Genomic DNA, 27560 nt, shown 5'->3' with positions numbered 1-27560 from the left:
ATAATATAGCTAATAAAAATATATACAGTTTAAATGAAGTAATAATGCTTTTCCCAAGAGTCAAAGACTATCTAATAAAAATACAGATGGCGGGGTTGGGGATTTAGCTCAGTGGTAGAGCGCTTGCCTAGGAAGCGCAAGGCCTTGGGTTCGGTCCCCAGCTCCGAAAAATAGAACCAAAAAAAAAAAATATATAGATGGCAAACCTCCCTTTGAGTTGTTGGTTATGGGAGTCCAAGAGACTCCCCAAATACTACAGGTACTGTCGGTGCCCTTGCTACCTCTCAGAACTTGAAGGTAAGACCCATCATTGAAGAAACCAAACACATCAGACACAGAACTTAGAGGACTCAAACCACAACTGACCTGGAAGCCTTCTCCAAGGTCTAGCTCTCACAGTGTTGAAAGGTGCTGTGAAAGCTCAAAGGAAGAAAAGAAATCAATAATCTCACCCAGCTATAACGCCTAAGATCAACACAATGGCCAGAGTATCAGGACGGCCACAGAGAGCAATAGTAGGACTTCTATCTTGAAGGTAACCACCAGTTATCCACCTGGACTTAAGGCCCACCAGGAAGGAATAGGCAATTTATTCTAAGTACTATACATTTAGTCAGTATCCATGGATGGAAACATACTACTGACATTCCCTGAACTAATATAATTTCTAACTATATTCCTAATACTTACCCTTACATCTACAGATAGTTTAACTCTTAGCCCTCATCAAGGGTGCTTCTTTGTGCAGCATACAAAAATCATTACAGGAATCCAGAATGAGTCAACAAATAAGGAACAATTAATTGTAGGGTAGCAACACCAACAACACATCTACAACACAACCCTTACACTTAAGGCTCAGGGAACATTGTGTGTGTGTGTGTGGGGGGGGAGTATAAGAACCAGAAGATTATCTCTTCTATGTATGACAGGAGAGCTGTACTCATGAAATCTCAAAAATATGATCATCTAAACGATACCATGGCCAACAGGCCTTACCCCTAGATTAGGAGCTATAAACAATAAATGACTTTTGAGAAAGAAAAAGAAATCAGTCTTCTCCAGGGATGAGTTTCCTGACAGGTGATCCAATTCCCATTGATCAGATCTAAACCCATAAACACATGAGCAACACTAAATGAACTCAGCAGAACATAGATGCGCACGCATGCACATATGCACACAAGCAGATGTGTGTGTGCGTGTGTGCATGCGCACCTGTGCGCGCTGTATGTGAGACAATTTTTTAAGGAGAATTCACAATTGAGAGGGAATAGGGACACAGGAGGAACTGGAGTTGGCAGAAGGGTGAAAATCATATACAGGGTTAGGGATTTAGCTCAGTGGTAGAGCGCTTGCCTAGCAATCACAAGGCCTTGGGTTCGGTCCTCAGCTCCAGAAAAAAAGGAGTGCTGAGCCAAATGGATCTATTAAGAAAAGCTTTTAAAAAAAAAAGAGAGAAAGAAAATTATATAACTCTATTCATGCAAGAAATATTAAAAGTTTTAAGTAAAAAATTAGTATACAAATTATATAACTATGTGTTTATTAGGTATAAACATCTACCACACTTTTAAAATTATTTATTATATATGAGTACACTGTAGCCATCTTCAGATACACCAGAAGAGGGCATCAGATTCCATTACAGATGGTTGTGAGCCACCATGCGGTTGCTGGGATTTGAACTCAGGACCTCTGGAAGAGCAGTCAGTGCTCTTAGCCATTGAGCCATCTCTCTACCCCCACCCCCGACATCAACGACACTTAAAACACCAAAGTGCTCACTGGATGTAAAGTGGCATATGCTTTAGCTTATACAGTCATATATGAGGACAGTATGCATGTGTTAAAGTTTCCTTCTGTTATTCCTGATACTTCTGTAGGCTTCTTTATATTTTGAATCCACTAAAATTTTATATGCATTTGATTCTTTTCATTAATGCTTCTTAGTGAAATGAACATTTTACTATTGTGTGCTATTTACATTTAGGTAAGGGCATTAAATACTATGTTGCCTACTATTAATATAACTATAGCCTCTTTTGACTTCCAAACTTCTATTCTCATTATTTAGATGTCTCAAACAAACAACTCAGGAAAAACACTTTATTTAACTATTAATTTTAATTTTAGGACCCATCACTCAATTAAACACAAGAACCAGAAGGTCATTTCTCTGCATATCTATGTGTATTTATTTGCTTATGTATTGCTTCGCTGTTTATCTGTATATACACATACATGCAATAGGCTTTTATAATAAACTAGCAAATAGCAAAATCCTTAGAGACAATAGTGTTTTTAAAAGTATTTTGGGGTTGGAGAGATGGCTCAGCGGTTAAGAGCACTGACTGCTCTTCCAGAGGTTCTGAGTTCAAATCCCAGCAACCACATGGTGGCTCACAACCATCTGCAATGAGATATGATGCCCTCTTCTGCTGTGTCTGAAGACAGCTACAGTGTAGTCACATACATTAAATAAATAAATAAATAAATAAATAAATAAATAAATCTTTTTTTAAAAAAAGTTTGATATATGACAAAACAGAACTTTCTAAGTCAGATATTTCTACTATAAGTACTCAATCCTGCCTTATTTTTCGTGTTAATTAGACAGAATCCCACTACATAGTTCTGCCTGGCCAAAAATTCATTAAGTAGATCAGGGCAGCCTTGAACTTGTAGCAATCCTCTTGCCTCTGTCTCCCTGGTAATAAGATTACAGGTATATCCCACCGTATCTACTTCTGATGTATTTATTTAAGTTAATGCTACAAATTTAATTGAAAAAATGAAAGGTATTTGCAGAGCTAATTCTTAATACACAGATATCACTTGTGTGCACAAATTATAAGTTCCATTTTATTAGTATTGATGTACAAAATTCTCAAAAGAAAATTTAAATTAAAAAAAGAAAAGAAAAAATAAGCTACCAAGGAAAGATTCACTTCTATTCCTTTTTAATACTTATTTGTAAAACTGTATAATACTGACTATTTTGTAAATCTTCACCCGGCCTTTAGCCAACAACAATAAAGTCCAACAAGAATAAAATAAAACCAAACTACCCAAACATACAAACCAAAAACCAACCAACCAACCAACCAACCAACCAACCAACCAACCAACTACCACAACGAAGACAACAAAAATCCTCCAAACCAAAAGAACCCATTACTAAAAATAGAAAACCTGAATCTGACTAAAGGGTTACCTTTTTCAGGGCTGGGATAAATAATTTTGTAACATGTAGTAACAACGTAGTAACATATCTTCTTTCAAAAAATGAAATGAAATTTCTAAGTAAAATAAAAGATGAGGATAAATATAAACTTTATTTTTTAAAGATAATATTGCAGTTGGCATTTTCAAATATTTTATTAACTGAAATCAGTTTAAATTTAACTATGCTACTTCATTTGATAAAAATTTATAGAAAATTAATATTATAGAAAATCAGATAATTTTAGAGTTAGGAGATATCTTGGACTTGGGAAGGGAGATGGTTGGAAATAATATAGAAGATCCTAAAATCTGTTACTTTCTGCTATACATTCTGTCTCCCAAGAGCTAAGATTAAAGGTGTGCACCAACATGCCAAGCATAAGCATATTCTATAGTACAATTCACTTATCTATTAAAGAAACGAATATATTACACTTAGTCATGAATTGTAGAGGGACTCCATGAGTCTGCAAGGTTCAATCATTCAAGATACTCAAACATAAAAATTACCAACATATAATGCAAAAATCTCCTAAATGGTGTCATATGACCTCTTGCTTAGCTAAAGTGACATTATCCAAATTGGATGTTTGTTAATTTCCTAATATTAAGTCATTAATTTATTTAGGGGACACTTAACATACATTTCTGTGAAAAACACACAGCAATAACTATATGATCAGTCATGGGTCAAGTTGGATAAATTATCTTTAACCTTATGAACTCAAGAAGGATTCATCAAAGTTAGCTCTTTGAGGTTTAAGAAAGACTGTTGTGTACTCTTTGGATGGTAGTTTAGTCCCTGGGAGCTCTGGTTGGTTGGTATTGTTCTTATGGGGTTGCAAACCCCTTTAGCTTCTTCAATCCTTTCTCTAACTCATACAATGGGGACCCCATTCTCAGTTCAATGGTTGGTTGTGAGCATACGACTCTGTATTTGTAATGCTCTGGCAGAGTCTCTCAGGAGACAGCTATAACAGGATTCTGTCAGCATGCGCTTGTGAATGGCTGGATCCCCATGTTGTGCAGTCTCTGCATGGCCTTTCCTTCAGTCTCTGCTCTAAACTTTGTCTCTGTATTTTGTCCTATTAATATTTTTGTTCCCTCTTGTAAGAAGGAAGAACTCCCACTCTTTGATCATCCTTCTTGAGCTTTATTTGGTCTGTGGATTATATCTTGGGTAATCCGAGCTTTTGGGTTAATATCAACTTATTATCAACTTATCAGTGAGTGCATACCATGTGTGGTTTGTTTTTGTGGGCGTATGTTTGGGTTATCTCACTCAGAATGACATTTTCTAGTTCAATCAATTTGCCTATGAATTTGAAGTCATTGTTTTTAATAGCTGAGTAGTACTACATTTTGTAGATATACCACATTTTCTGTATCCATTCTTCTGATGAAGGACATCTGGGTTGTTTCCAACTTCTGGCTACTATAAATATGGCTGCTATGGATGTAGTGGAACGTGTGCTTCTTACAAGTTGTAGCATCTTTTGAGTATATGACCAGGAGTGGTATAGCTGGGTCCTCAGGTAGTACTAATTCCAATTTTCTGAGGAACCTCCAGATTGATTTCCAGAGTGGTTGTACCAGTTTGCAATCCGACAAACAATGGAGGAGTGTTCCTCTTTCTCCACATCTTTGCCAGCAACTGCTGTTACCTGAGTTTTTTAACTTAGCCATTCTGACTGGTGTGAGGTGGATGCTCAGGGTTGTTTTGAGTTGCATTTCCCCGAGGATTAAGGATGTTGAACATTTCTTTAGGTGCTTCGATATTCCTCAGCTGAGAATTCTTTGTTTAGCTCTGTACTTCATTTTTTAATAGGGTTATTTGATTCTTTGGAGTCTAACTTCTTGAGTTCTTTCTATATATTAGATATTAGCCTTCATCAACTATAGGTTTGGTAAAGTTCTTTTCCCAATCTGTTGGTTGCTGTTTTGTCCTAACCACAGTGTCCTTCGCCTTACAGAAGCTTTTCAATTTTATGAAGTCCCATTTGTTGATTCTTGATCTTAGAGCATAAGTCATTGGTGTTCTGTTCAGGAAATTTTCTCCAGTGCCCATGTGTTCGAGGCTCTTCCCCCGATTTCTTCTATTAGTTTGAGTGTATCTGGTTTTATGTGGAAGCCCTTGATCCACTTGGATTTAAGCTTTGTACAGGGCAATGAGAATGGATCGATCTGCATTCTTCTACATGCTGACCTCTAGTTGAACCAGCATCATTTGTTGAACATGCTATCTTTTTTCCACTGGATGGTTTTAGCTCCTTTGTCAAAGATCAAGTGACCATAGTGTGTGGTTTAATTTCTAGGTCTTCAGTTCTATTCCACTGATCTACTTGCCTGTCTCTGTACCAATACCATACAGTTTTTACCACTATTGCTCTGTAATACAGCTTGAGGTCAGGAATGGAGACCCATGGCTCCAACTGCATATGTAGCAGAAAATGGCCTTGTTGGGCATCAATGGGAGGAGAAGCCCTTGGTCCTACCCAGTCTCGATGCCCCAGTGCAGGGAAATGTCAGGGTGGGGAGGCAGGAAGGGGGTTGGGGGGGGGGAGGAGAACACCCTCATAGAAGCAGGGGGAGGGGGATGAGATAGAAGGTTTATGGAGGGGAAACCAGGAAAGGGAATAACATTAAAAATGTAATAAAAAAATATCCAATTTAAAAAAAAGAAAAACAAAGATTACATGGCATAGGAAACTGAGAAGTAAAATGGCAATGAGCTACTCTATTGAAATCCTCAGAGGATTCTGTAAGGAGATTTGATTTCCTGGGAAAAACACTGATTGTATAACTGTGCCAACAGGAAATAGTGATGAGCATGCAGTTGTGCACAAGGGACAAACCTGGAGCTTCATCTTGAGTCTACTTTCACCCCACAACTTTTTTCATTATTTATTCATTTTACATTCTATTATCTGCTCACCTCTCAGTTCCTCCCTACAGGTCTTCCACTCACTACATTCACCTCTTCTTCCAGAAGGAGTAGGCTCCCCTGTTACCCCACAAATGTTGATGGGTCTAGTTGTCTCCATCATCACATATTGCCTCTGCACAATAAGGCTCCTTAATTATCTTCTTTTATACTGTGTTCATATTGTGTTACTTTAATGCCTGATGATGTCTTTAATAGTTCCCAACGTTACTCGGCCTTACTTTTATTGACTTAATCTCCTCAGAGCCTCAAGTACCCAACAGCTCAATATTAAGCTCCAAGCAGCAAGGTCAAGTGGACAGCATGGTAGGCCTCTGGATGATAATCAGCCACTGCAACTGCGGCTTTTGGAGAAGAACAGTTAGGAATTTCTGATTAGATTTAAAAATTCCTCACTGATGAAAGGACATACAGCACCAGGCTGGTGTAACTGAACCAAGGTCTTCTACAAGAGGTTTTTTTGTTTTGTTTTGGGGTTTTCTTTGGTTTTTTTTTTTGTTTTGTTTTGTTTTGTTTTGTTTTGTTTTTTGGTAGACATGCTGGAAATAGATTTCTTATGGAGATACAACTTCATAACATTCTAGTTACAAACCTCTGAACTTCAGAGCTCCATTAAGAGTTTAGGTGCTTATACTGTAGGCAGTAAAGAAATACTAATGATTTGAAGCAGGTGGCTAATATGATATTAATGTATTAAGTAAAAACATTTTATAAACCACAACTGGTAAACAGAATGAGTGAAGCAAGAAAAAGAGACAAGAACCAATAGAGAGTGATGAACGATGGATGTACAGAAGAAATAAAACTACAAGGGAGGCAGATCAATAGAAGGGAAGGGTAAGACCTGAAGCCAAAATACTTCCAAAATTTGTTCGCATTATTCTTAGATGAAAGTAAATCTTTAAAGACTTATCTTTACTACCAAGAGCCTGTTGGCTTAATGATGAAAAATTTCTCCATAATCATGGTATGTTGCATTATAAAGCATATTTCCATCGTGTTACCTCATCTGAAATATACATTAGCTAGTTTTAAAAGTGGGAAATTGGTGTTTCCTACCATGCAACAGATAGTGTAAGCACCATGGTGATAGCTAGTGACCATTTAAAACAACAACCTTTCAAAGGTTGGAGCTACACAGTCCAGCTGGACAGACACTTGCTTACGATGCACAAAACTCCTTTAATTACAGCACATGAGAGATGCACCCTAAAAGAGGACTGAAACAGATGACAGATTATTCCAAAATGGGAAATAATCGCATATTAAATATAAAATCATCACTGTGATTTAAAAAAACAATGAAATAATTTTAATGAAAAAATAGCTGAGTTACAAGTTATAAACTGCAAATTAAACAGGAGATATGGAGAAGAATAGGGTCATGGATGATGGGACACTTAAAGAAATAGCCAAAGACTGGCGATGACAGAATAGAGAATAAGAGGCAAAAGTACAATGAACTGAAGTAAGAATCAGAGTAATCAAGAAGAAATGATTTAAGTAGAGAGATATACTGGGTAGGGTTTTATCATTTTTAAAAAATATTATTCTGATGTTATGTGAAGAATTATCTAAAAGGAAAGAATGACACAAGAGCTTAGTTTGGAGACTTCTTCAAAAAGAAAAAAGTGTCCATATTTATTAAGTTAGTAGTATGCATTAGAAAAAAACAAACAATGGAAGCAGACAAACCTGGAAGAATACATAGGAGTCAGCCATCATAGGAATTGAGATATGAACCAAGGATAGCTTCTATTTTATAAATGGAATTAGAATATATGGTGGTGCTGAGAATGAAACTAGCAAACTTCAGACGAGGACTGGATATGGCCAAGTAGTATATCAATTCAGTTTTTATTATGCTGAATTAAATTCTATTATGCTTAACATCTTTTAGGATATCTATATGGAGATGGTAAGAAAGTTATTGTGGAGCTAAAATGGGAGGACTGGGCTAGAAATGTAAATTCTTAATCATCATATGGATGACAATTAAACTTACAGTCATGGTAAGAATACCAAGGGACAGCATGCTGACCTGTGTGCACAAATGGAAATGAGTTCTAAAGTTACTCCAGTGTTTAGTGACTTGGTAAAGACTTGCAAATGAGAGGAAAAATGGGGGTGGGGGGACCAAAGTACTGGGGAACTTGCAAGGGTCTTGGGCAGGGAGGTAGTACCCTCTGAATGGAAGGAAAAGTAATTCAAGAAAGAGCTTTCAAAACTACTATTAGTCAAAAGCTGCTCTAACTATGCCAAGCCCCACAGAATGAAAACTACCAGAATGGCTGTCCCCCATCCCCATCAAGAGAATAGATAAATGCTTTACTGTATCTAATACAACGGTATACAGTATGACAACAAATAATATTAAAATACAGATGAATTTCTCAACTATAAAGTTAAGCGAAAAGGAAGGAATCAAGAGTTATGCATGAGACATATAATATACACTATGAGACTCCACTCACTAATGCCCACCACCAGGCATCAGAGTCTGTACTTCTAAATTTTTGACAAAGCAGACAGACATAAATTACACTTCTGGGATGGAGGGCATGTTTTCTTCCTTAACCAGAATGTTGGTAATATGGGAATACTCATGAAAGTTCATCAACTTAAACATTTATGATTTTCATTGTATTTTTCTAAAAGTACAACTTAATAAAAATAAAAAGTTCTGTGGGCTCTTTGTTTTGCTTTGTCAATGCTGGGTAAATAAACATACGGTTTCATGCATGTTAGGTAAATGATACCACCAAATTATATCCCTTGCTACCAATTGTAGAGTCTCAAAAAATTTTTGAGAGAGACTATGTATTTTGTGTGCCATGTGAAGGACAGAAGATAATGTTGTGTGTCTTATTATTATTGCCCTCTTACTTGTTCCTTTAAGACAGGATTCTTCAATAAATGTAAAGTTTAGCAATTCAGCTAAAATGGCTGGCTGGTGTGCTCCTAGAATTCTCCTCTGTCTACTATGAATGATAAAGTTAAAGGCACAAATATCCATTCCTTTTTTAAAAAACCTGGGTGCTAGGGCTTCAAGAGCAGATCTTCATGTTTGCACAGCAAGCACTCTAACACACTGAGCCACCATCTCCCATGGCTGTATTGTGTTTGCTTTCTTTTGTTTTAGTACCAATAAAAAAATTTAATCTGATATCTATTAATTCTAAAATCCTGGGAATGAGATGTTCTTTAACACATGGTAATGGATAACAAGATTTTTAGAGATGATTAAATGGATAATCACAGCCTGAAAAATACATCACTTAATACAATAATACAATTCACTCTCTTTTTATTTATCAAAGCTGATAACATAAACTATCAGTAAGGTAATCACTGAACACTACAAGGTAGCACAGTGCTAATACAAGTAAGCTATGTACTGTTTTAAAATGAGGTATTTTTGTCATAGGTGCGCAGGTTATTTCTCTTTTTCATCCAAATTAAAAAAAAATTGAATGTTATGAAAGTAATCTAAATGATACTGACAACTTAGAAACATAACAAAATAGATCTCCCGTTTGCAACTGTATACCAATTCAAGATAACTTTTTGTTAGGCCAAATTGCTCTTCTGAGTCCTTAATTTTGTCTTATCCATATTTTCATTTAACTATCACGGTTCATCAGCAATTGAGAATTTAAGAACATTATCTTCAAGTGTATGTCGTCTCTAGATCTACAGAGTCTCTATTTAGTTCATTCTATTTGCTTCCTGTTTAAGTATGAATTATAATTTAAATTTAGAGATGATACTTAAAGACTTTTGTATTTCTGGTTAGATGTACACATGGAATTTGGAATTAGTATTCCTCTTTTTCTTGCAGGGGACACAAATTTTCATTGTCATCAACTACATAGACATGATTTCTGGCCCTCACAGTCTCTCCCACTTACTCACTGTGACTGAGGTCCTTTCATAAGACAACTAGCTTGCCCAGTTCAAATGTCTAGAGGGAAAATGATGGCTAAACATGACCTCAATGATCTTTCCAGGTAGAACTCTATTTTCTTCAGTTATTTCTTGAATTACTCTCCTTCCCACTGATCTGCATCATCAAAGCTATTTCTTCTGAATTTAAAGCAAATCATACAAATTACTGTTTTTAAAAGTATTCACTTTGGTTATTTTACTATTGAAAATATTAAAACTGCACTCCTGACTAAGAAAGTAAACAAATCAACCTATCTGCCTCCAAATCAAAGCAACAGTCTTCAAAATAGTATACAAAAATGATAACATACATGTACATGCATGCTGAGACAAAACAACTAGTGTGATTAGCCTGCATGGTGGTATTTATCTGTTATACAGGGGCTAACTCTATCACTGCTAATATCTAAATCAACTTGTTACGTATGGTTGAAGAACATGTAATGGTTCTTCAAAGTTTATTTGTAATATAAGTCCTGTATTTCTAACCTGTCATAATTAATTCAGTCCTCTTGCACTTTGAAATCTCCACAATAATAAGAACTTTATCAGGCTGGTGTTGGTATGAAGTACCACAGCAAACTGAAATCCCACTGGGAGCAGTGCACAGACTTCTCCTCTAAGCAGCAAAAAGCTGTTATCATTTTCTGAATTACAGGAACTATAAAAGGACACTCTACTCAAGCTGCCGCTGAATGTCACCTGAAAAGCAATCACAAAAGGGCTCTGTCTTGGCTTATCTCTGAGCTCTGTCACTACGGCAACCAGCAGGGAATAAGTATCTGTGGGTCTATGAATTTCAGAATCCCATAAAAGCCAGGGCTAAAAAGGCATGTGCAGCCTCTCAGAGATTGACTGCATTAATACATTAGCAAATACTGTGAAACACTGGATAAATGTCAGCAATTATGGAAAAAGCGTCTAATAACGATATTCGTTGCCTGTCAAACCCCCATGAGGTTTGATATGTAACTGCCACTCAAAGCTGTCTGTAATTTTATCTCTTTTATACATCTGAATCCACATCATTCAAATTTGTACTTTGAAAGTAATAAACTGCAAAAGCATTTCATTCCATGTTGATCATGACTGTCAACAAATATACAATAAAAGAACAAAAAGACTTCCATTGGCTCTGGGAAGAACCAGTACCAATAACTGCTGCTGGATATTTACTTAAATCAATCTATTTTTCTACATGTAACATACTGAACAATGTCATGACATAGAACAGCAGTTGACTTCCCTACTGATAAACTCATTTTGGGCCCAAAAGATTCCTTGCATGCACAGGTGTTGCTTTTAAGGTTTCTTTTTAGAGTAGAACATTTCTAAGAATTTATACCTAATTAAACAAACTATATACACCATCCTTTCATCATATCACAAAATCCTATAGAATTTTTTTCTCCCAAACAGGTTATGATTCTGTTTTTCGCTATCTTTCTCAAACACAGAAGTCCAGGCAACGGATACTATCTAAAGCCATGGGTCTAAAAGTGCACCGTAATAACCCAGGACTACCACTCTTCACATTCATCTTCTCACTGCTCAAGGAAATTACTGAAGAAATCTTATCACATGTGGTACACCTTGTTCAAATATAATAGACAGCATGTTAACTTGCAAACATAAATGCCAGAGATTAAGTGGTACACATCGGTAGAAGAAACAACCTTCTAGAACAAGGTCGGGAACTGCTTCCACAGAGAACTTACTCAGTAACAGATAAGAAATGCCTATTTTCTACACAGAAAGGGTGGCTTCTCTAAAACAAGAAATGTTACACACAGAAATATTCACCCAGCACTTATTTATTGCTACCTAGTGGCATATTCAACATGTGAGTAGTATTCAAAGTTATTTTGTGCCTTATACTATGCTGGACAGTTTATCCTAAAAGAAAATGAATTGGAACCATTTCTTGCCCTCGAGTTTCATAGTCCCATGAAATAAAGCTATTACAAGTACTTTTTTGCTTGGAAGTTAAAAGGGTGGTCTGAAGTAACCATAGTAAATATACCGTGCACCTCACTTCTATCAAAGCTTATTTACTCATGATCAACTGCGTAGTTTAAATGACATCACATCCATGAAAAATACCTTACAAAGTAAGTATCATTGCATTAATGTCTTCATATCACTGAACACTGTCTAAATAACAGGGAAAATATACTATTACTATTTATTCCTATTATTTCTATTTTATTTCTATTATTTCCTATTACTATTTATTCCCTATTTCCTATTTCCTTATTAACAAGGATATGACTTCTACTGAAGAACATTTATACATAAAAATATTATGCCATGGTGAAAATTTTAAATCCACTTATATTCAAATACAAGTGCTAATCTTACAGCTTATGAGGAAGAATCAAAGTGATTTTTGGCTGCTCCGTTTCTTTTATTGATTAACAATTTAAACAAAACAGAAAAACTCACACCTCTACAACTCGAAGTGCAAAGAAACTATACCATTTCCAGCATATTTCCCAACTCCAGAATAACAGTATATATATGTATATATAATTTTATGTATACATATATAATTTTTAAATGCCATAACTATATTTAAACAGTCTCTGGAATCCTCAACACCATTTATTCAAAAGTGGGAGTGGATGTCTGTAGTGAAACAATGCTCACTAGATCTAACAGCACAGTGGCACACATGGGCTCACAAAAGGTAAAACTCTATGTATAAGACCTGGACAAACATCAAGACAGACAACGATCCCAACACAGATAATTTGAGGAGCTGCTGGGAAAGGGGAAGGCAGTTGTCTTTGGAAATGTTGATCCCAGAAGCTACTTACACTATAGTAGATGACCCCACACCCAAGCACATATAGGTGGCACTAGATGGACAAAATGGGTACTAAATAATCAGGTGATAAGTAAGAAATAACATAAATTAGAAAGGAAATGTTGGGGAGAAAATGAATTGGAGGAGAGGGAATGGGGAGTAAACTGGATCCAAACACATTATAACCATGGATGAATATTAAATGAAATGGTATAACTAAAAAATAGAAATATAAATTAAAGAAAATTAAGTTATATACTTCCAAGACACAATGGCAAAGTAAATATGTCTATTCCAAAAGGAAGGACTGTGAACATGGGGCGAGAGGGGTTGGGGTAAGGTGGGGGTGTGGTCAGACCAAAGTAAACTCAGCAGGACAAACACCAACCCCTTCTTGTCTATACCTGGGACCTAGGATTGAAGAGGCACATCCTGAGCTCCAAGCAGATTTAGCCTTACACCTATAGCTCTACTGCCTATACCACACACGACTTCTCTTTTGAATTGGTATCTGCAGTTTCCTATACTAGGCATCCCAAACTTCTGAGACCTTCACTGCAGTGTGCTGGCTAGTTTTATATCAACTAAATATAAACTGGAATCATTATGGGAACCTCGATTGAGAAAAATGACCCCACCAGACTGGCCTATAAGCAAGCTTTGGGGGTACTGTCTTGGTGGATGTGGGTGGGAACAGCCCACTGTTGGTGGTACCATCCCTAGGCTGGCGGTTCTGCATGCCATAAGAAAGAAAACTAAGCCAGTCATGAAGATCAAGACAGTAAGCAGAATTCCTCCATAGCCTCAGCTTCAGTTTCTGCCTTGATTTCTAGCTAAATTCTCTCAGCGAATCTGTGACCTGAGAATTATAAGTTGAAATAAAGCCTTTCCTTCCCAGGTTACTTTTGATCATGATGTTTTGCCACAAGAACATAAACCCTAAGATATGTGATCCAGGTTTAGCCTTCATAGCTTCATGCAATGCCCACTCAGGAAAAAAGAACCTGCTACCTGGTCCTGGTGACTTTCTAGAACCTTTGAGCAAGTCTTCAAAAGCCTGCAACGTTGTTGTTGTTGTTGTTGTTGTTGTTGTTGTTGTTGTTGTTGTTGTAGTTAGTTAGTTAGTTAGTTAGTTAGTTAGTTAGTTAGTTAGTTAGGGTGCTATTATGTAGCTCTAGCTGTCCTGGAACTCACCATGTACAGCAGCCTGGCCTGAATTCGCTGAGATCTGCCTACCTCTTCCTGCTAAATGCTGGGATTAAAGGAGGGCCGCAACTTGTCCAACTGTCCATTTGTATTTTTAATGTCTGTAAAATCAGCATGATATGGAGAGTATGACCAAATTTTGCTACCTTTGAACTATACAGCCTCACTATCCTCTACCTGCCTAGGTCACTAAACACAGGAAAAGATTTCCGTAGGTAGCCTCACTGGAGTAGGCAACCATGGCTGTGATACCTGTCCAGAGACTCTTCCACGGGCACCAACCTGCCTTTTAACTGAAGGTTGTTGTATTGAGTTTGAACTTTTACATCTGAGAGATCTGATGTATGAGTTCCCCCCCCCCACCAAACATTTTTCCTATTATTCTAGAATAAAGTGCTCTTTAACTGCACCAATTTCTTTAACAATCATACAAATACAAGTCTTTGTTAAATTGATAAATTTTTATTGCCTTTGGGTATATATGTGTAGTTGGCATTGCTTTTTAATTTTCTAAGAATCTGCCACTGTTTCCCACAGTGGTTACCATCCTTCTCTCTCTCTCTCTCTCTCTCTCTCTCTCTCTCTCTCTCTCTCTCTCTCTCTGTATGTGTGTGTACACACCTATATTGTTACTCTTCGTATATGATGGCAATGTTCACTTCCAATATTATATTCTTTATCTCTAGAAGTTGTGTATGTGTTTTTTCTCATTGATTTTGCCTTTTCACTCAAATACTTGGGAAAATTCACATTATGTATACTATCTGTTTAAAGCTGGTTTCATATGTCTTCTGATTGGCATCTTCCCTTGGGTCAGACTGCCTTCCTGTCCACATGCACTTTTGATTGGGTATTAGACTGGGTTTCGCCATTGACCTGTCCATCAACTTGCTCCTATTGAGCTTTATTTTAAGCTTCAACAAATGAAACTCTCAAGCAGTCTTCAGTTTAGAGCTAGCTTCTTCACTCCACTAAGGTATACGTCTTTGATACTGTCTGTTGACTACCAGGAATATTCACGGAGGTATCTGACTATGGTGGGTAAGGGCTCCAATCTCTGCAGTTCTTCACCACGGCAGCTATTCTTTGCTTAGCCTTCTGGAGCATCACCACTCAGTGGATGCAAATGGATATTTGGGGAACTCTACACAAACCCTGTCGGCTAGTATTCTGATAAAATTTAGCTGCGGTGCTCAGAAGTTTCCTCCAAGCTCAGAAGATTCTTCCACACATAATGCAAACTATTAATGAACTAATCTGTTCGTTCTTCAAAGTCTTCCAATTGCCTAGGAAGAAATGCCTAAAATCTGGAGTTGTGTGTTACAGCAAACGCCTGTACTCTCAGTACTTGGGAAACTGAGATTCAAGAACAGAAAACTTTGAAAGATGCAATCCTATCTCAAACAAAACAAAACACCCTGAAAAACAGTTGTTTTGTTCCATTCTCCTGTTTATTTATACAAAGAAAATTCTCAGAGTAGTTACAGCCTCAAAGAAAGAAGCAATACTAGCAGGCCTGAGATTTTAATAAACTGAAATGAAGGTTGGTAGAATGTTACCTAAGTACTTATAATGTTCTTTTTGGGAGCTTGCCTCTATGTGTTCTCCCTTCTATTTACTGAGTAACTGTTTCCTTTGCATGCTCCTAACTTCTTGCCCTACTCTGTACAGAGTAAAGTCCAGTTGACAACTTTTCTTGCTCTTTAAAGCCAAACTATTTTATTTTTTTTACTGCTTTCATTTTTTTTTCCTTTCTTCTGTTTAGTTTTTGTCTATGTTATTTGGAAAAGACTCTGCATGTTGACAAGGGCAATGAACTCCTGAAGCTACTGAGTCTCACTATAATTCAGAAGCAACATTATCCATGACCTTGCCAAATAAAGAAAAAGCCAGTGAAAATGTCCAAAGATTGCCCGAATTCAGCTGCCCTGAGACAGGTTAACAAAGTAATTTAAATAGCATAAGATGACCCTGACACTTCTCAGAGAATGCTTCTGAATCTGAGTGTGTAAGTGATATAAAGATGTTTACTCAAGAGAAAAGGAGTTAATGTTTGTTGAATGCCTACTAAATGCCAAATATTACACCAGGTGTTAAAAAACAGTAAAGTGTCTTTTGGTAGATATTTTAGGTTCTGTGGGCATGAAAGTTTTTGTGGCAACTACAGTCATGCCAATATAGTGGAAAAGTAACTACATACAGTGTATAAACAAACAGCACGGGTGTCTCCCAATAAGCCATTAGTGACAAGGACAGATAGTGAGTACGATTTGGGCTGACAGTCCTCACTGCCAATCTCTACATTGTATAGTGCATGTCCTTTATATTAGGAAATATATATATAACCAATCTGTCCGATAAAAATGACAGCATTATGGTGGGCATGGTGGAACACACACATCCATTTCCAATACTGAAGGCTGAAGCAGGATGGTCATAGAGTCAAATCAAGACTGGGCTGTGGAAGATCCGATTTTAAAAACAAAACAAGCAAAAACGGTACCTTCACATTATATGATCTAAGGTGCTAAACCACTGAATCTTCGCAATAGACTTTCAAAGATGTGAATAATGCCTTCATTTTGTAGAAGACGAGTTAACTTATGAAACTTATCCAAATAACAGCAATGTTGAAACTCAATGAACTCAGACTGGTTTGCTCGCCTGTACTCTGATTCACTAACTTATACACCCCCAACCCACCTGTCACACCGGTCAGTCTTGACCTGAATGAAAAAACAAACCTGGATGGAAAGTTTTCAGACCAAAGAACGGAAGATTCTGAATGTAAGAAAAAAGAAGATAGTGGATTGCTGTTGAAGTTGGTAGATTAGCTGAATGTCATCCCATGATATATTTTAGAGATATTAGCTAGCCTTACCAGAATGGATTAAATGACTGCACAGAAGCTTACAGATCTGCTCTGTTGCTAATGTCAGTGTGGTAACATTTGGTAGCTATGGGAGTCTGCATTGGAACAGCAGCTTCTGTAAGGTAAGGAAGGGCACCCAGCCAGAAAAATGGCTTTAACCGGACACCTGTTTACTACAAGGCATTAGAAAGAAATCACAGAAGAAAATGGTCCCCGCCAAAAGATCAAAACAGGGCATTCCCCCATTCACAGATTTTTTTTTTAAATGATTACACAGGTGTACAAGGAGGGGGCGTTGGGTTATTTTTACAGAGATGCCATAATGTTCTGTACTTGCTTGGGTGGTCTTTGCATATTGTGAGAATACTTAAAAAGTTGGTTCTTGACATCCAACACATGCCCTCTAACCTCTAATTCTAAACTGTAATTTCTCAATTTGGGAGATAACATCCCTTAGCCAATGGTGGGATGATAGAGAATCACAGGTAATCCCTTTCCTCAAAAGAAAAAGGGGAATAAATAAAATATTAATATCAAGTATTAAAACTACATGATTCTCCCACTTTATAAGCATTACTTAGAATAACCAGATATTCAAATTGCATTATTGAAAATGCCTATCCATCAATGGTAGTGCTAAACTTACTCTGCTCTCTAAAAGCCAAAGGTGTCCTTGCTAATGTGCAAGATGAGATTTTACCTCCATCCAACTCCTTGTTCTCACAACTGAACAGCGTGACAACATCCCCTACTGCTGAGGCTTTGGATAACTATCTTCCTGATGAAAGAGTGCAAAGGAAGCTAAAAGAGTTGTTGACAACAGGCTCTCTTGTCCCATTAGAATACAGCTATAAGCAAGAAAATTTTTTAAATCTAAAGACATCGCAACAATGTTTTCAGGGATGCCGACTTCAATTTGTAGCTGGAAAATAGCAGAATGCTGAAGTTTATCACGTTATAAGATCCTTTAAGACAGTACAAGAATCTAATTATACAAATTCCAACCCTTCCTCCTGTCTTCAAAGACACAAATTAATGACAACTATAATGAAGAAAGCATTTTCTAGTCACTACCAAGTACTTTTCATATAGTATAAAGCATAAAAGGAACATTATAAAACAACCCTTCCTTACCTTCCTCAAAACAACAACAAAAGCCACCTGATGCAAACTCCATGCCAAAACATTTATTCACTTTAAATGTTCAACTGAACACTACAATTTAAGTTTATAACATTTCCCATCACCCCAAATTGATTAGTTTCCTGGTCTATGGTACTTCCATAAACATATGGAGGCCACTCTATGCATGTTCTATGTATAGTCAAAGCCACACAAAAGCTCCTGCCACAGAGCTGCAAAAGTATAAACTGAGTTCGCGTCTAGTAACCTTACTAGCCCACCTTCTAGCCTGGCAGTGAGAAGCGGGTTTTCAGGTGCTATCACTTAAATGTTAAGCCATCCTAGGTATTAAGTTATGGCATACTGTCCTGGAAAGAAATTAATTATATTTTTGTTGGTAACACATTTCAGACTGTTTACACAGCTGACATTTCTCAGCTGTACTCAATCCATGCCCTGAGCTGTGAGGAGATCTTGTTTTGTAGCAGACGCCTCCACTGGAGTGTTTTCAGTATAAAAACAACACCACCTGCAACAATATAGATTACTTGTAAAGCACTAGCATTACATGTTTTTATGTCCTAATGGAACAGAAGTTTCTGACATTTATTTGGCTAAACTCTCTCCAAAGACCATAGTTATGACACTGTTGGCCTGAACTCAAGCACAGGAGCTAGCAGATCTGCAACGGCACCACTTAAAAGCTGCCTTGCCCGGAACATCTTTGTTGTGTCAAATCATGCAGTTCAAGGCACATCCTGCCAATGTGGCAACATTTGCTTTGGGGAAGTGTGGGCAGGCACCACTTCACAGGTCCTGGGAAAAGGTGCAAATATGAATAATGAGGCAACAGGATGAAGCTTAATGGGGATTCCCTCTATGCTTGCTCTGAGAGGTACAGTAGCAGGTACTGTAACATTTCTGGTTACCGTCAGCTTAACCTGTGTTCCTAGAGTAACAAAATTACATTGCAACTCTTTGTTAAAAGTAAAATCTTACACAAAGACCAAAACATGGCTTTCATAAAAGACTGTATCAAACTAATTCAATAAATTAGGGCACAGACTGCATAAGGTACTTTAGTAGAGAGTTCCTGTTACTTTTGAGATTGTAACTGATCAGCTTATTTCCTGGTGTCCATAAATGTGGGGTCAAAATAATTTCTGTTGAAACTCAGAGCTTGTAGATTTACTCTTAAGTCTATGCAGCCTTGTATTTTAAGACTTTCTCCATTACTTTCTACCTTTATTGTTATTTCAACTAGTTATTACTGCGTTTAAATCACAGTAAGCATTAAATGTATAAAGCACATATATTACGCGGCTCCAGGATTGCTCAATAGATGGATAATCTAGACCCCTCCATCCTTACCCAGTCCTCACCACGCAGGTTATTTTGTAGCAAATTTCAGATACCTTTTCATATGCTAAAAATCAGTCAGTGCTTGCCTATTATTGAGTTATTTTAAGTGCAATATTTACTGACCTCTTTACTGTCTACTGTAAGTCAACAGAAAAAAGAGGTTATCATTAATTTTCAGAAAAATGGTGAGAGGTAAGTAAGGCTTAGAGAATTTTAATGATGTGCTTGGATCTTAAATTATTCACTTCTAATAATGATATTTATGTCTTATGTAGCATAAAATTCATTATGCTAATGAATTTTAGACAACAGTAAGAACATTTCTACTTTTTGATGTCCTCTCAGATCCTAACAAGAAAAAAAAATTAAATAAAAACCACCAAAGCAAGCAAACAAAACTTACCCCCCCCCCAAAAAAAGCAACAATTACAGCCTTTCTTTTGGTAGTGACCAACCAGCCATTAATTTTAAGCACATACTATACTGCAAGTGCTAGCAAAGAATCCTAGTGTTTTCGGTTTATTTTTAAATTTTTGAAACCCACAAGACATTTTTCCAAAGGCATGTGATTTATACTGTAGCTAGACTCAAAAGGCATCTGCCTCAATAAACTCAGAATATCTTATCTTCTAGAATGAATTTGTTTTTTAAAATGTTAGGCTGCAATGACCAAAAAAAAAAAAAAAAAAAAAAAAAGGTAACTGTTCAGGCAGGCATTGCATTTATTAGAAAAGCTAATTCAACTCTAAGGTACAATCATGAGCACTCACGGTGGGTGGATCACAACCATCTGTAAATCTAGCTTCAAAGAATTTCTGTTCTTTTCTGTCCTCCAACACCAACAGAAACATACACATAAAAAAGAGATAAGAAGTGATTGATTCCTAATGGCATATGACTATCCCCACAGGTCAGTGCATCCATCACTCAGATTTCATCAAAGAAGCTAATTCTGAAGTAGATGGGAATTAACATAGAGACCCACAACTGAACACTGTGCAGAGAGACACTTTGGAGCACTCGGCCCTAAAGGGGATGTCTGTATCACATACCTACACTCAAGGCCCAAGAATCTATGAGGAAGAGAGCCTAGAAAGACTGCATGAGCCAGAAGTGGCAGACAACCTCAAGGAAACACTCACAGATACAATAGGCCAATGTGCATATGAACTCACGGAGACTGTGAGTACTACCTCGTACACAAATTTAAGTCAAATAAATCCCAGTACAAATAAGGAAGAGTGGGCATAAACTCCTACACGTAGCTAAGAAGTTATCTGGAATCAATAGCTGCTAGGAGGGAAACAGATTTCTTCAACTGAGTGTCAATGAGTGTATCAACCATAGTCCAGTGCAGGCTTCACGTAGTAGTTAGCGAATACAAATCAGACTCCAATATACAGTATAAAATAAAAAATAAATATAAAAACATTTGAAATGAACATACAACAAAAATGCCAAGAGCAAAACATGATGGGTATCTGTTTAGTAAGTAAGTAACAGTATACAAGTAAGTAAGTAAATATGGGGAGAGAGGAACAAAATTTCTTCATGTCTTTTCCTTTGGAAAAGTTAATTACCAGAAAAATGGCAGAGATAGAGAAGGGTTTCCAAATTACAATAAAAAGTATTCATAAATCCCTAATATTGAAAGATGACAAGCTAATATTTCCTTGATTTTATGTTAGCGAAATGTATAAACTGTTTAAAGATATTTATATCAACTGCAAATGTAATAATTTTCAAAGTACCTAACCACTGATACACACACACATACACACACAAGACACACATGTAAAAAACGTGTTAGGTTAATTTTGAAATATCTTATGATTTATAATTTTTTGTACTTTGAACATCTAATTAATAACCAAATATATTCTCATCAAGGAAAAGATTAAGTCAAATCAAGCAATATCAAGTTCCCAACACTGATAATACATCATTATCAACATCATGTTAACGCTTGGTTTATGAACATTTGTTCTGTAAATGAGTTCAAATTATTATAATTTTTTAAAAAATTTGACATGATGATGTAAATAAAAAGGTTTTTCAGTGGAAAACCTGAAGCATTTAATTCTGCTTGTAAAGCCAATTATACTATGGAGAGGCTGTAACTGGAGTGTCACTTACTGAATCATCAGTGGCAGAAGCTGGCCAGCCTTCCCATAACTGATGTCGAACAGGTATGCTTGTCAGATCATACACATTTCTCTTTACCTATAAAAAGAAAGCAACAGAATTAAAATAGGATTTTGACATTATTTTATTATGGTAACTTTATTTAAAACATTAATTCATATTTTCTTTTAGTTTCAAAATAGTAATTTAGAACTAATACAAGTCAGAACAATTTTACAAAAGTTTTAAAAAGTACCATAAATTCAAGAGCCGAATTATATGTATATTTCAAGACATAAGTTTCTCTTATGACTTATGTTTTTAGTGTATGCGTGTTTGTGTAGGTAGATACATGCAATTGAATATGGGTACACTCAGGAGCTAGAGGCAAATCCGTGGACCTGGAGTTACAAGTCGGTGCTAGGAACTGAACTCAGGTTCAGGTTCTGTGAGAACTGGACCTCCTTAAGCACTGAGCTATTATCACCGCAGACGCGTGATGACTGTTTGTGATCTTTGCTGACTTCAAGTCTCTAGTTGGTTAAGAAACTTCACGTAATGGTTCACTGAGAGCTGACTACACTTACAAGCGTTTTGTAAGTAATTTAATTTTAAAACTTTATGATTGAAACAAAAGTATATTCCAAGTTTCTATGAAAGAGAAGAAATGAATTTGGTTGAAGTAGAGTGAGGGATTGAAGTTTCTTTATGTTCTAGTTTAAAAGGCATTAAACAATATAAAGCAGGTTGTATGATTTTTTTTTAAATTATCCCAAATAAATCTAAGCTGGGGTCTCCATTAATATACTATTTTAGCCTCTAACAGTCAAAATAAAGGCTCCTTAGTGAGTTGCAGGACAGCCAGAGCTACTTAGTGAAACCCTGTCTCAAACAAGCCTACCATCAACTTTAATCTTTCACTTTACAGGGAGAAGAGTCAAGAGAAAACACAAGGTGTGGAAAATTCAATTGTTTGTCATCCAGTGACTTAAAAAGGGGCCTGTCTTACTGAGGGCTGGCCTACACCTGCAATCCTGGGTCTCTACTGTAAGGCAGAAGGACCATGAGTAAAGAGGCAGCTTGGACTATTTAGAAGAACTCTGGAAAGCCATAATTCCAGAAAAATCCTATCCCTAATTTCTTAGGATTTTTTTTCTAAACAGCGTACAGAAATCCCATTTCATTCTTCACTTACAATTAAAACTATTAGTTCCTTATAATGATAAAGAGGCAGTCCACCTTAACGAAGCCTTCATTCAGTGTACTCTATCATCCCAGCTGATCTTGAGATGTTACACACATGTTCTATGGTTAGTATTTTAATATGGCTGCTCAACAAGCAGCACTACCTCATACTTCTGAACTGCAGAACTTAGAAGTACCATGCTGCTCAGCTGCAGCATGTGTTGTCTGTTATATTACTCCTTATTACACACAAACACACCTACGCTACTCTTCCAGTGAAACAGAGATATGCACGCATTAAGGGAAAAAAAACAAAACAAAACATGGAACTCAATCTATTTTTATCTCAAATGTACACCTGGGCTGGGGATAGGGAAACATGGGAATCAGCAAATGAGATCCTAGGAGCTTGGAACACTGCTTGATCCCTCACGCAATTTAAACAAGCAGCTTTTCTCCAAACTGCCTTAGCAACACTCAGACTACTGTGCAATATTTTGCTTACAGTTGTCACATCAACGTTGGGGATTTTGATCAGTCCTTACCAATTCAACAACATAGCAAAAGGCAACTGGACCAGCTTTTAAGCACATTCACTAGCTGAGTCTATGTCATCACACTTAAATATTAGTGCTCTCAGGGGCAACAGTACTTCAACAATCCAAAGCATTGCATTAATTTAAAAAAAAAAACAGACAGGAAAGAATGCACAAAGAATTTTTAGACTTCAAGAAAAAAATTCTTTCTTTAAACTTACATTTTGAGTACACAGCTACATCAGAGCTCATCAGCTATTTTTGAACAAAAGCAGGAAAACTCTGCACGCGCACGGACACACACACATACTGGAAACTTGCACGAACATGATGGATGCACAGACAAGTAACTTTGAAATGAAATTCCTTAAATTCTACCTTATTCCAAAACATAATGATTCATTATATGAAATAAACAGTATTTTCTTATTTCATTAACTCATATATAACTGCACTGAATGAATGGCATTCCCTGCTATTGTAAGCCTGAAAAGCATGTTCTGGCTATAGTGCTATGTTGGTATAAAGCACAATGCCAGACTGATGTGCTGAACAAAAGTGATCAAAGTTAGAGTAATGGTAGCCTCTGCACAAGTATTTGGCCTCATTGTCCTTCCCAGAATGACATCTGTTAAAACGACTTGTCCTAGAACAAACTAGCTACTGCAGAGAGAACGTAGCTGTGAGAGTACTGTGTGAAGCATACTAAGCTAATGTTTGGTTGTCCCAATGCAAAGGCTAAATCTATTAAGTACTCTGAGATTATTACAAAAGAAATGTTTTAGGCTAAACTACAGCCACTAAACAGCAATTTAAGTGAAAACAAATTAGCTTTTTAAATTAAGTCCATGCTATAACCATAGGCAGACTTTTACCATTATAAAGCAAAGCAGTAGCAGAAACACCAAAATGGTAAGTTTAATAAAAGAGATATAAAGATGCAATGCCTTTACTGATGAGTGTAGCCAAAGGTTTAAATCACCATTGTGTAGTAAAGGAAAAATTAAAAAGTTCACAAATAAAATATAAAAGTAATTACTTTTTTAAAAGTAGTCTTTGAGCTGTGTATAAAATGATGCAGATGAATTAGAAGTTCCTATGAAACAGATCAAAGATGCAGTTCTAGAGAAGGAGGGAAACCAAAGTGGAGAGAAACAGAGATAGACAGGGCAAGATAGTAGGGATGATGGAGAGAATAGAAAAAGAAAGGGGGGGGGCATAAAGGGGATATGGTGAGAGAGACAAGAGAAAGGCGGGGAAAGAAAGCAATCCTGAGTATCCGAGAAAGGTAGCATGAATGCACTAGTCTGCTGTGCTGACTCTCAGCTGACATCACTGTCCCATTTCTGATGCAGTCCCATCTTTAGAGACTATTAAATTCCAGACTATTAAATTTAAGTAGGAACAAGTGACACTTCACTGGATTACATTTCCTAAGGGATTTTTTTCTTTTGGTCTTACACATTTTCTTTGATCAGCACTGGCTCAAAAACATGATGAACATTCAAAATCTTTTCAATTCTTGTTTTGTGTTAAGCTCTAAATCTATGAGATTTTAAGTTACTAACCCATGCAAATGTTTCATTTAGTTCTGAAGGAATGTACGGGCGCGCGCACGCACACACGCACACACAGAATAGCTTGAAAAAGTGCAGAATATGTTTCTGATTTATTAGATATTGTCATAGTGGGTGTGTATCTACATACTTAAACATAGCACTCGAAAAAAGGACCTTTTTATTTTATCATGGCATGCTCAGAGTAAGTATTTTCATAAGAATGCATCTTCCCCCAACTTTTATTTTAAATTCACTTAAAATTTCAAACAGCTTTTCTTTGAGTAAAATTTGAGGGGGTTGTGGATTTAGCTCAGTGGTAGAGTGCTTGCCTAGCAAGCGCAAGGCCCTGGGTTCGGTCCCCAGATCCGGAAACAAAAAAAAATTGATCAGAATTTCTTACAGAAAAATTCTTGGCTAAGTTACCCTACTAAACGTTAAATTTTGAATTTTAAACTCAAGGATAGACTCAAATGAGTTGTTCTTAGTTATTCCAACTGAAAACTAAAAGTTCTATGAAGCTTAGTAGCACTAACACTGTCAGTTATAATAAAGTAATCACTTGTAACTTGAATACTGATAAAACTGTCAAACCTTTTCTCAGTAAATTAAAAATGCCATCAAAGTATGTGTTGTGGCATAAGAAAGCAGAACTGGAATTTTGATTCTAAGCCCAGAGCTATTACTGTGCACAAATTGGTTGAGCCTTTCTGAGATTTAGTTCACTCAACCTTAGACGAGAATAAAGATCATCTCTGACTTTCAATGCTATAAAATCCTATGATATCATGAAGATATTGGAGTTAATCCTGGGTGCAGAAAGAGGTAAATATATGCAAAACAAAGCCATAATGAGGGAGTTTACAAACATTAAGGTTCTAGCCTTAATGGAAGAAGAGCAGTAGAGTTAATAGAACAGACATCAAGGAGAAAAATGAAAATAATTTCACATGAGAAATAAAGATATAGAAGCATTTTAAATCAATTTTTCTTGAATAAATAATTGAGTCTTTACTTTGTAACTTGATTAAAACCTAATTAATGTTTTTAACCTCATAGGGTCTAATTTTAAAATAAAATTTGTCGTGATGGTTTCTGAAGTAACTATACCTTCAACTGTGTCATCAGTGACCCCACAGTCTAGCCAGACCACTGTTATCAATGTTAACAGTTACAATGCTTTTTTAATTCAATTCATTAAAAATCTTTGAAATTGCACCCATATATTGTTATTAACCATTTTAATGTAGGAAAATATATTTAAATGATATGGGCTCCAAACAGCTTTTAATTGGTTCTGCATTCTCTGAATTGAGACACTAGCACACATTATTGTCTAAGCAGTGTCATAAACAACAGGCATCCACATAATTTTCCTGCCACTGTTACAGGAACAAAAGGTCTCTAGAGACAGTAGAACCTGAGCTTATCCAAATTTAAAACAAATCACACTAGGAGCTGCAACTACATGGAACAAGTAAGTGTTTGCAGTGGTCTGTTTAAATCAAAACAAGGCACACAACCAGGCTGAGCTCCATTTCCTGGCAATCCGTGGCACTCTGAAAGGCTTGTGTAGTTAAGAAACCAATCACTTCTGATTCAGAATGGGCTCTGAACACATACTACATATCTAATGCCTTTCCCTTTTCTTCTTTTTAACATATTGTACATGCACTGTAGTTGCACATGGATTTGTTTTACTAAGATGCAAGTTAAACCCGTCTAAAAATCCTTCCTGAACAAAAAAACGTTTGAAACCGGATGGTGCAAGGGGAATGAGAAGGTGGCATCAGTAATCAAATGTTAATTAGCAAGCTTTTCCCCCTTCCCCCAGGGCTGGCCTGTGTTAGAGAATTCAAATCAGAAATCAATGCTCCAAGTGTTTAACTATTACTTCTTCTCATTAACCATTAAAAGACCAAGCCATTTTCTCCTCATAAAAACAGTAACTCAAGAATTTCTTTTTCTCAAATACCATCTTCCCAGAAAACAATGAAGAGGCCTATAAAATTCAAGTGCTTTTCAACCAGGCTTTGAACCAACTGTTTTCTGCACTTTCACATCTTCTGGGTCTAAATGAATTCATATTCTCACAACTGCACCTTCCTTCTGCCATACTTAGAAAACGGATTTTGCTTCTTTCTCATAAAACAACAAGGCAGCTGACATTTTATAAGATTATTGGGATGGTAATAATAAAGTGAATCAAGTACAGAATCTAGTTTAAATACATATAATTGTAAGTGGATTTAATTTTGGTCATTATGAACAACTACTAGAAATAAGATTAAGAATTTCCACTAGTAACAGGGAAATTATACTGAAACTTTGATGAGAATAAAAATACTGTAAAATTGCAAAATCTACATCATGTTTACACCAAACTAACCTAAGTAGTGAATAAAAACAAAAATAAATTCATATCTTTACTTAAAAGTTAAGTCTGTATTAAAAGATTAAAGACTTTTTTCTTGATTCTAGGTTCCCCAAACTGGCCTTGAACTCACTGTGTAGAACAGGAAAACTTCAAACATTCTGATTCTCCCGCCTCTGTTACCAGGTATACACCACCATACCAGGCTTATGTGGTGCTATGGAAGTGATCCATGGCTTCGTACATACTATGCAATTACTTTACTGACTGAGTTACATCCCCAGCTCTCAAATC

At 36.5% G+C, this 27560-nt stretch overlaps 1 protein-coding gene across 6 annotated transcripts in view; it reads right to left on the bottom strand.

Moving 5' to 3' along the window:
* Positions 1-27560, bottom strand: part of Faf1 (Fas associated factor 1) — a 372980-nt gene that overhangs the window by 185195 nt on the left and 160225 nt on the right. For all 6 annotated transcript variants that reach the window (XM_087660189.1, XM_087660188.1, NM_130406.2 and 3 more), the window contains 1 exon segment: positions 21628-21714. In XM_087660189.1, coding sequence (XP_087516315.1) covers positions 21628-21714 — 87 coding nt within the window.

Source organism: Rattus norvegicus, chromosome 5 (assembly GCF_021556685.1).
Source record: "Rattus norvegicus strain SHRSP/BbbUtx chromosome 5, alternate assembly SHRSP_T2T, whole genome shotgun sequence".
Classification (NCBI taxonomy): Eukaryota; Metazoa; Chordata; class Mammalia; order Rodentia; family Muridae; genus Rattus; species Rattus norvegicus.
Note: the sequence above shows the minus strand (reverse complement) of the source record. Positions and strands in the feature narration are given on the sequence as shown.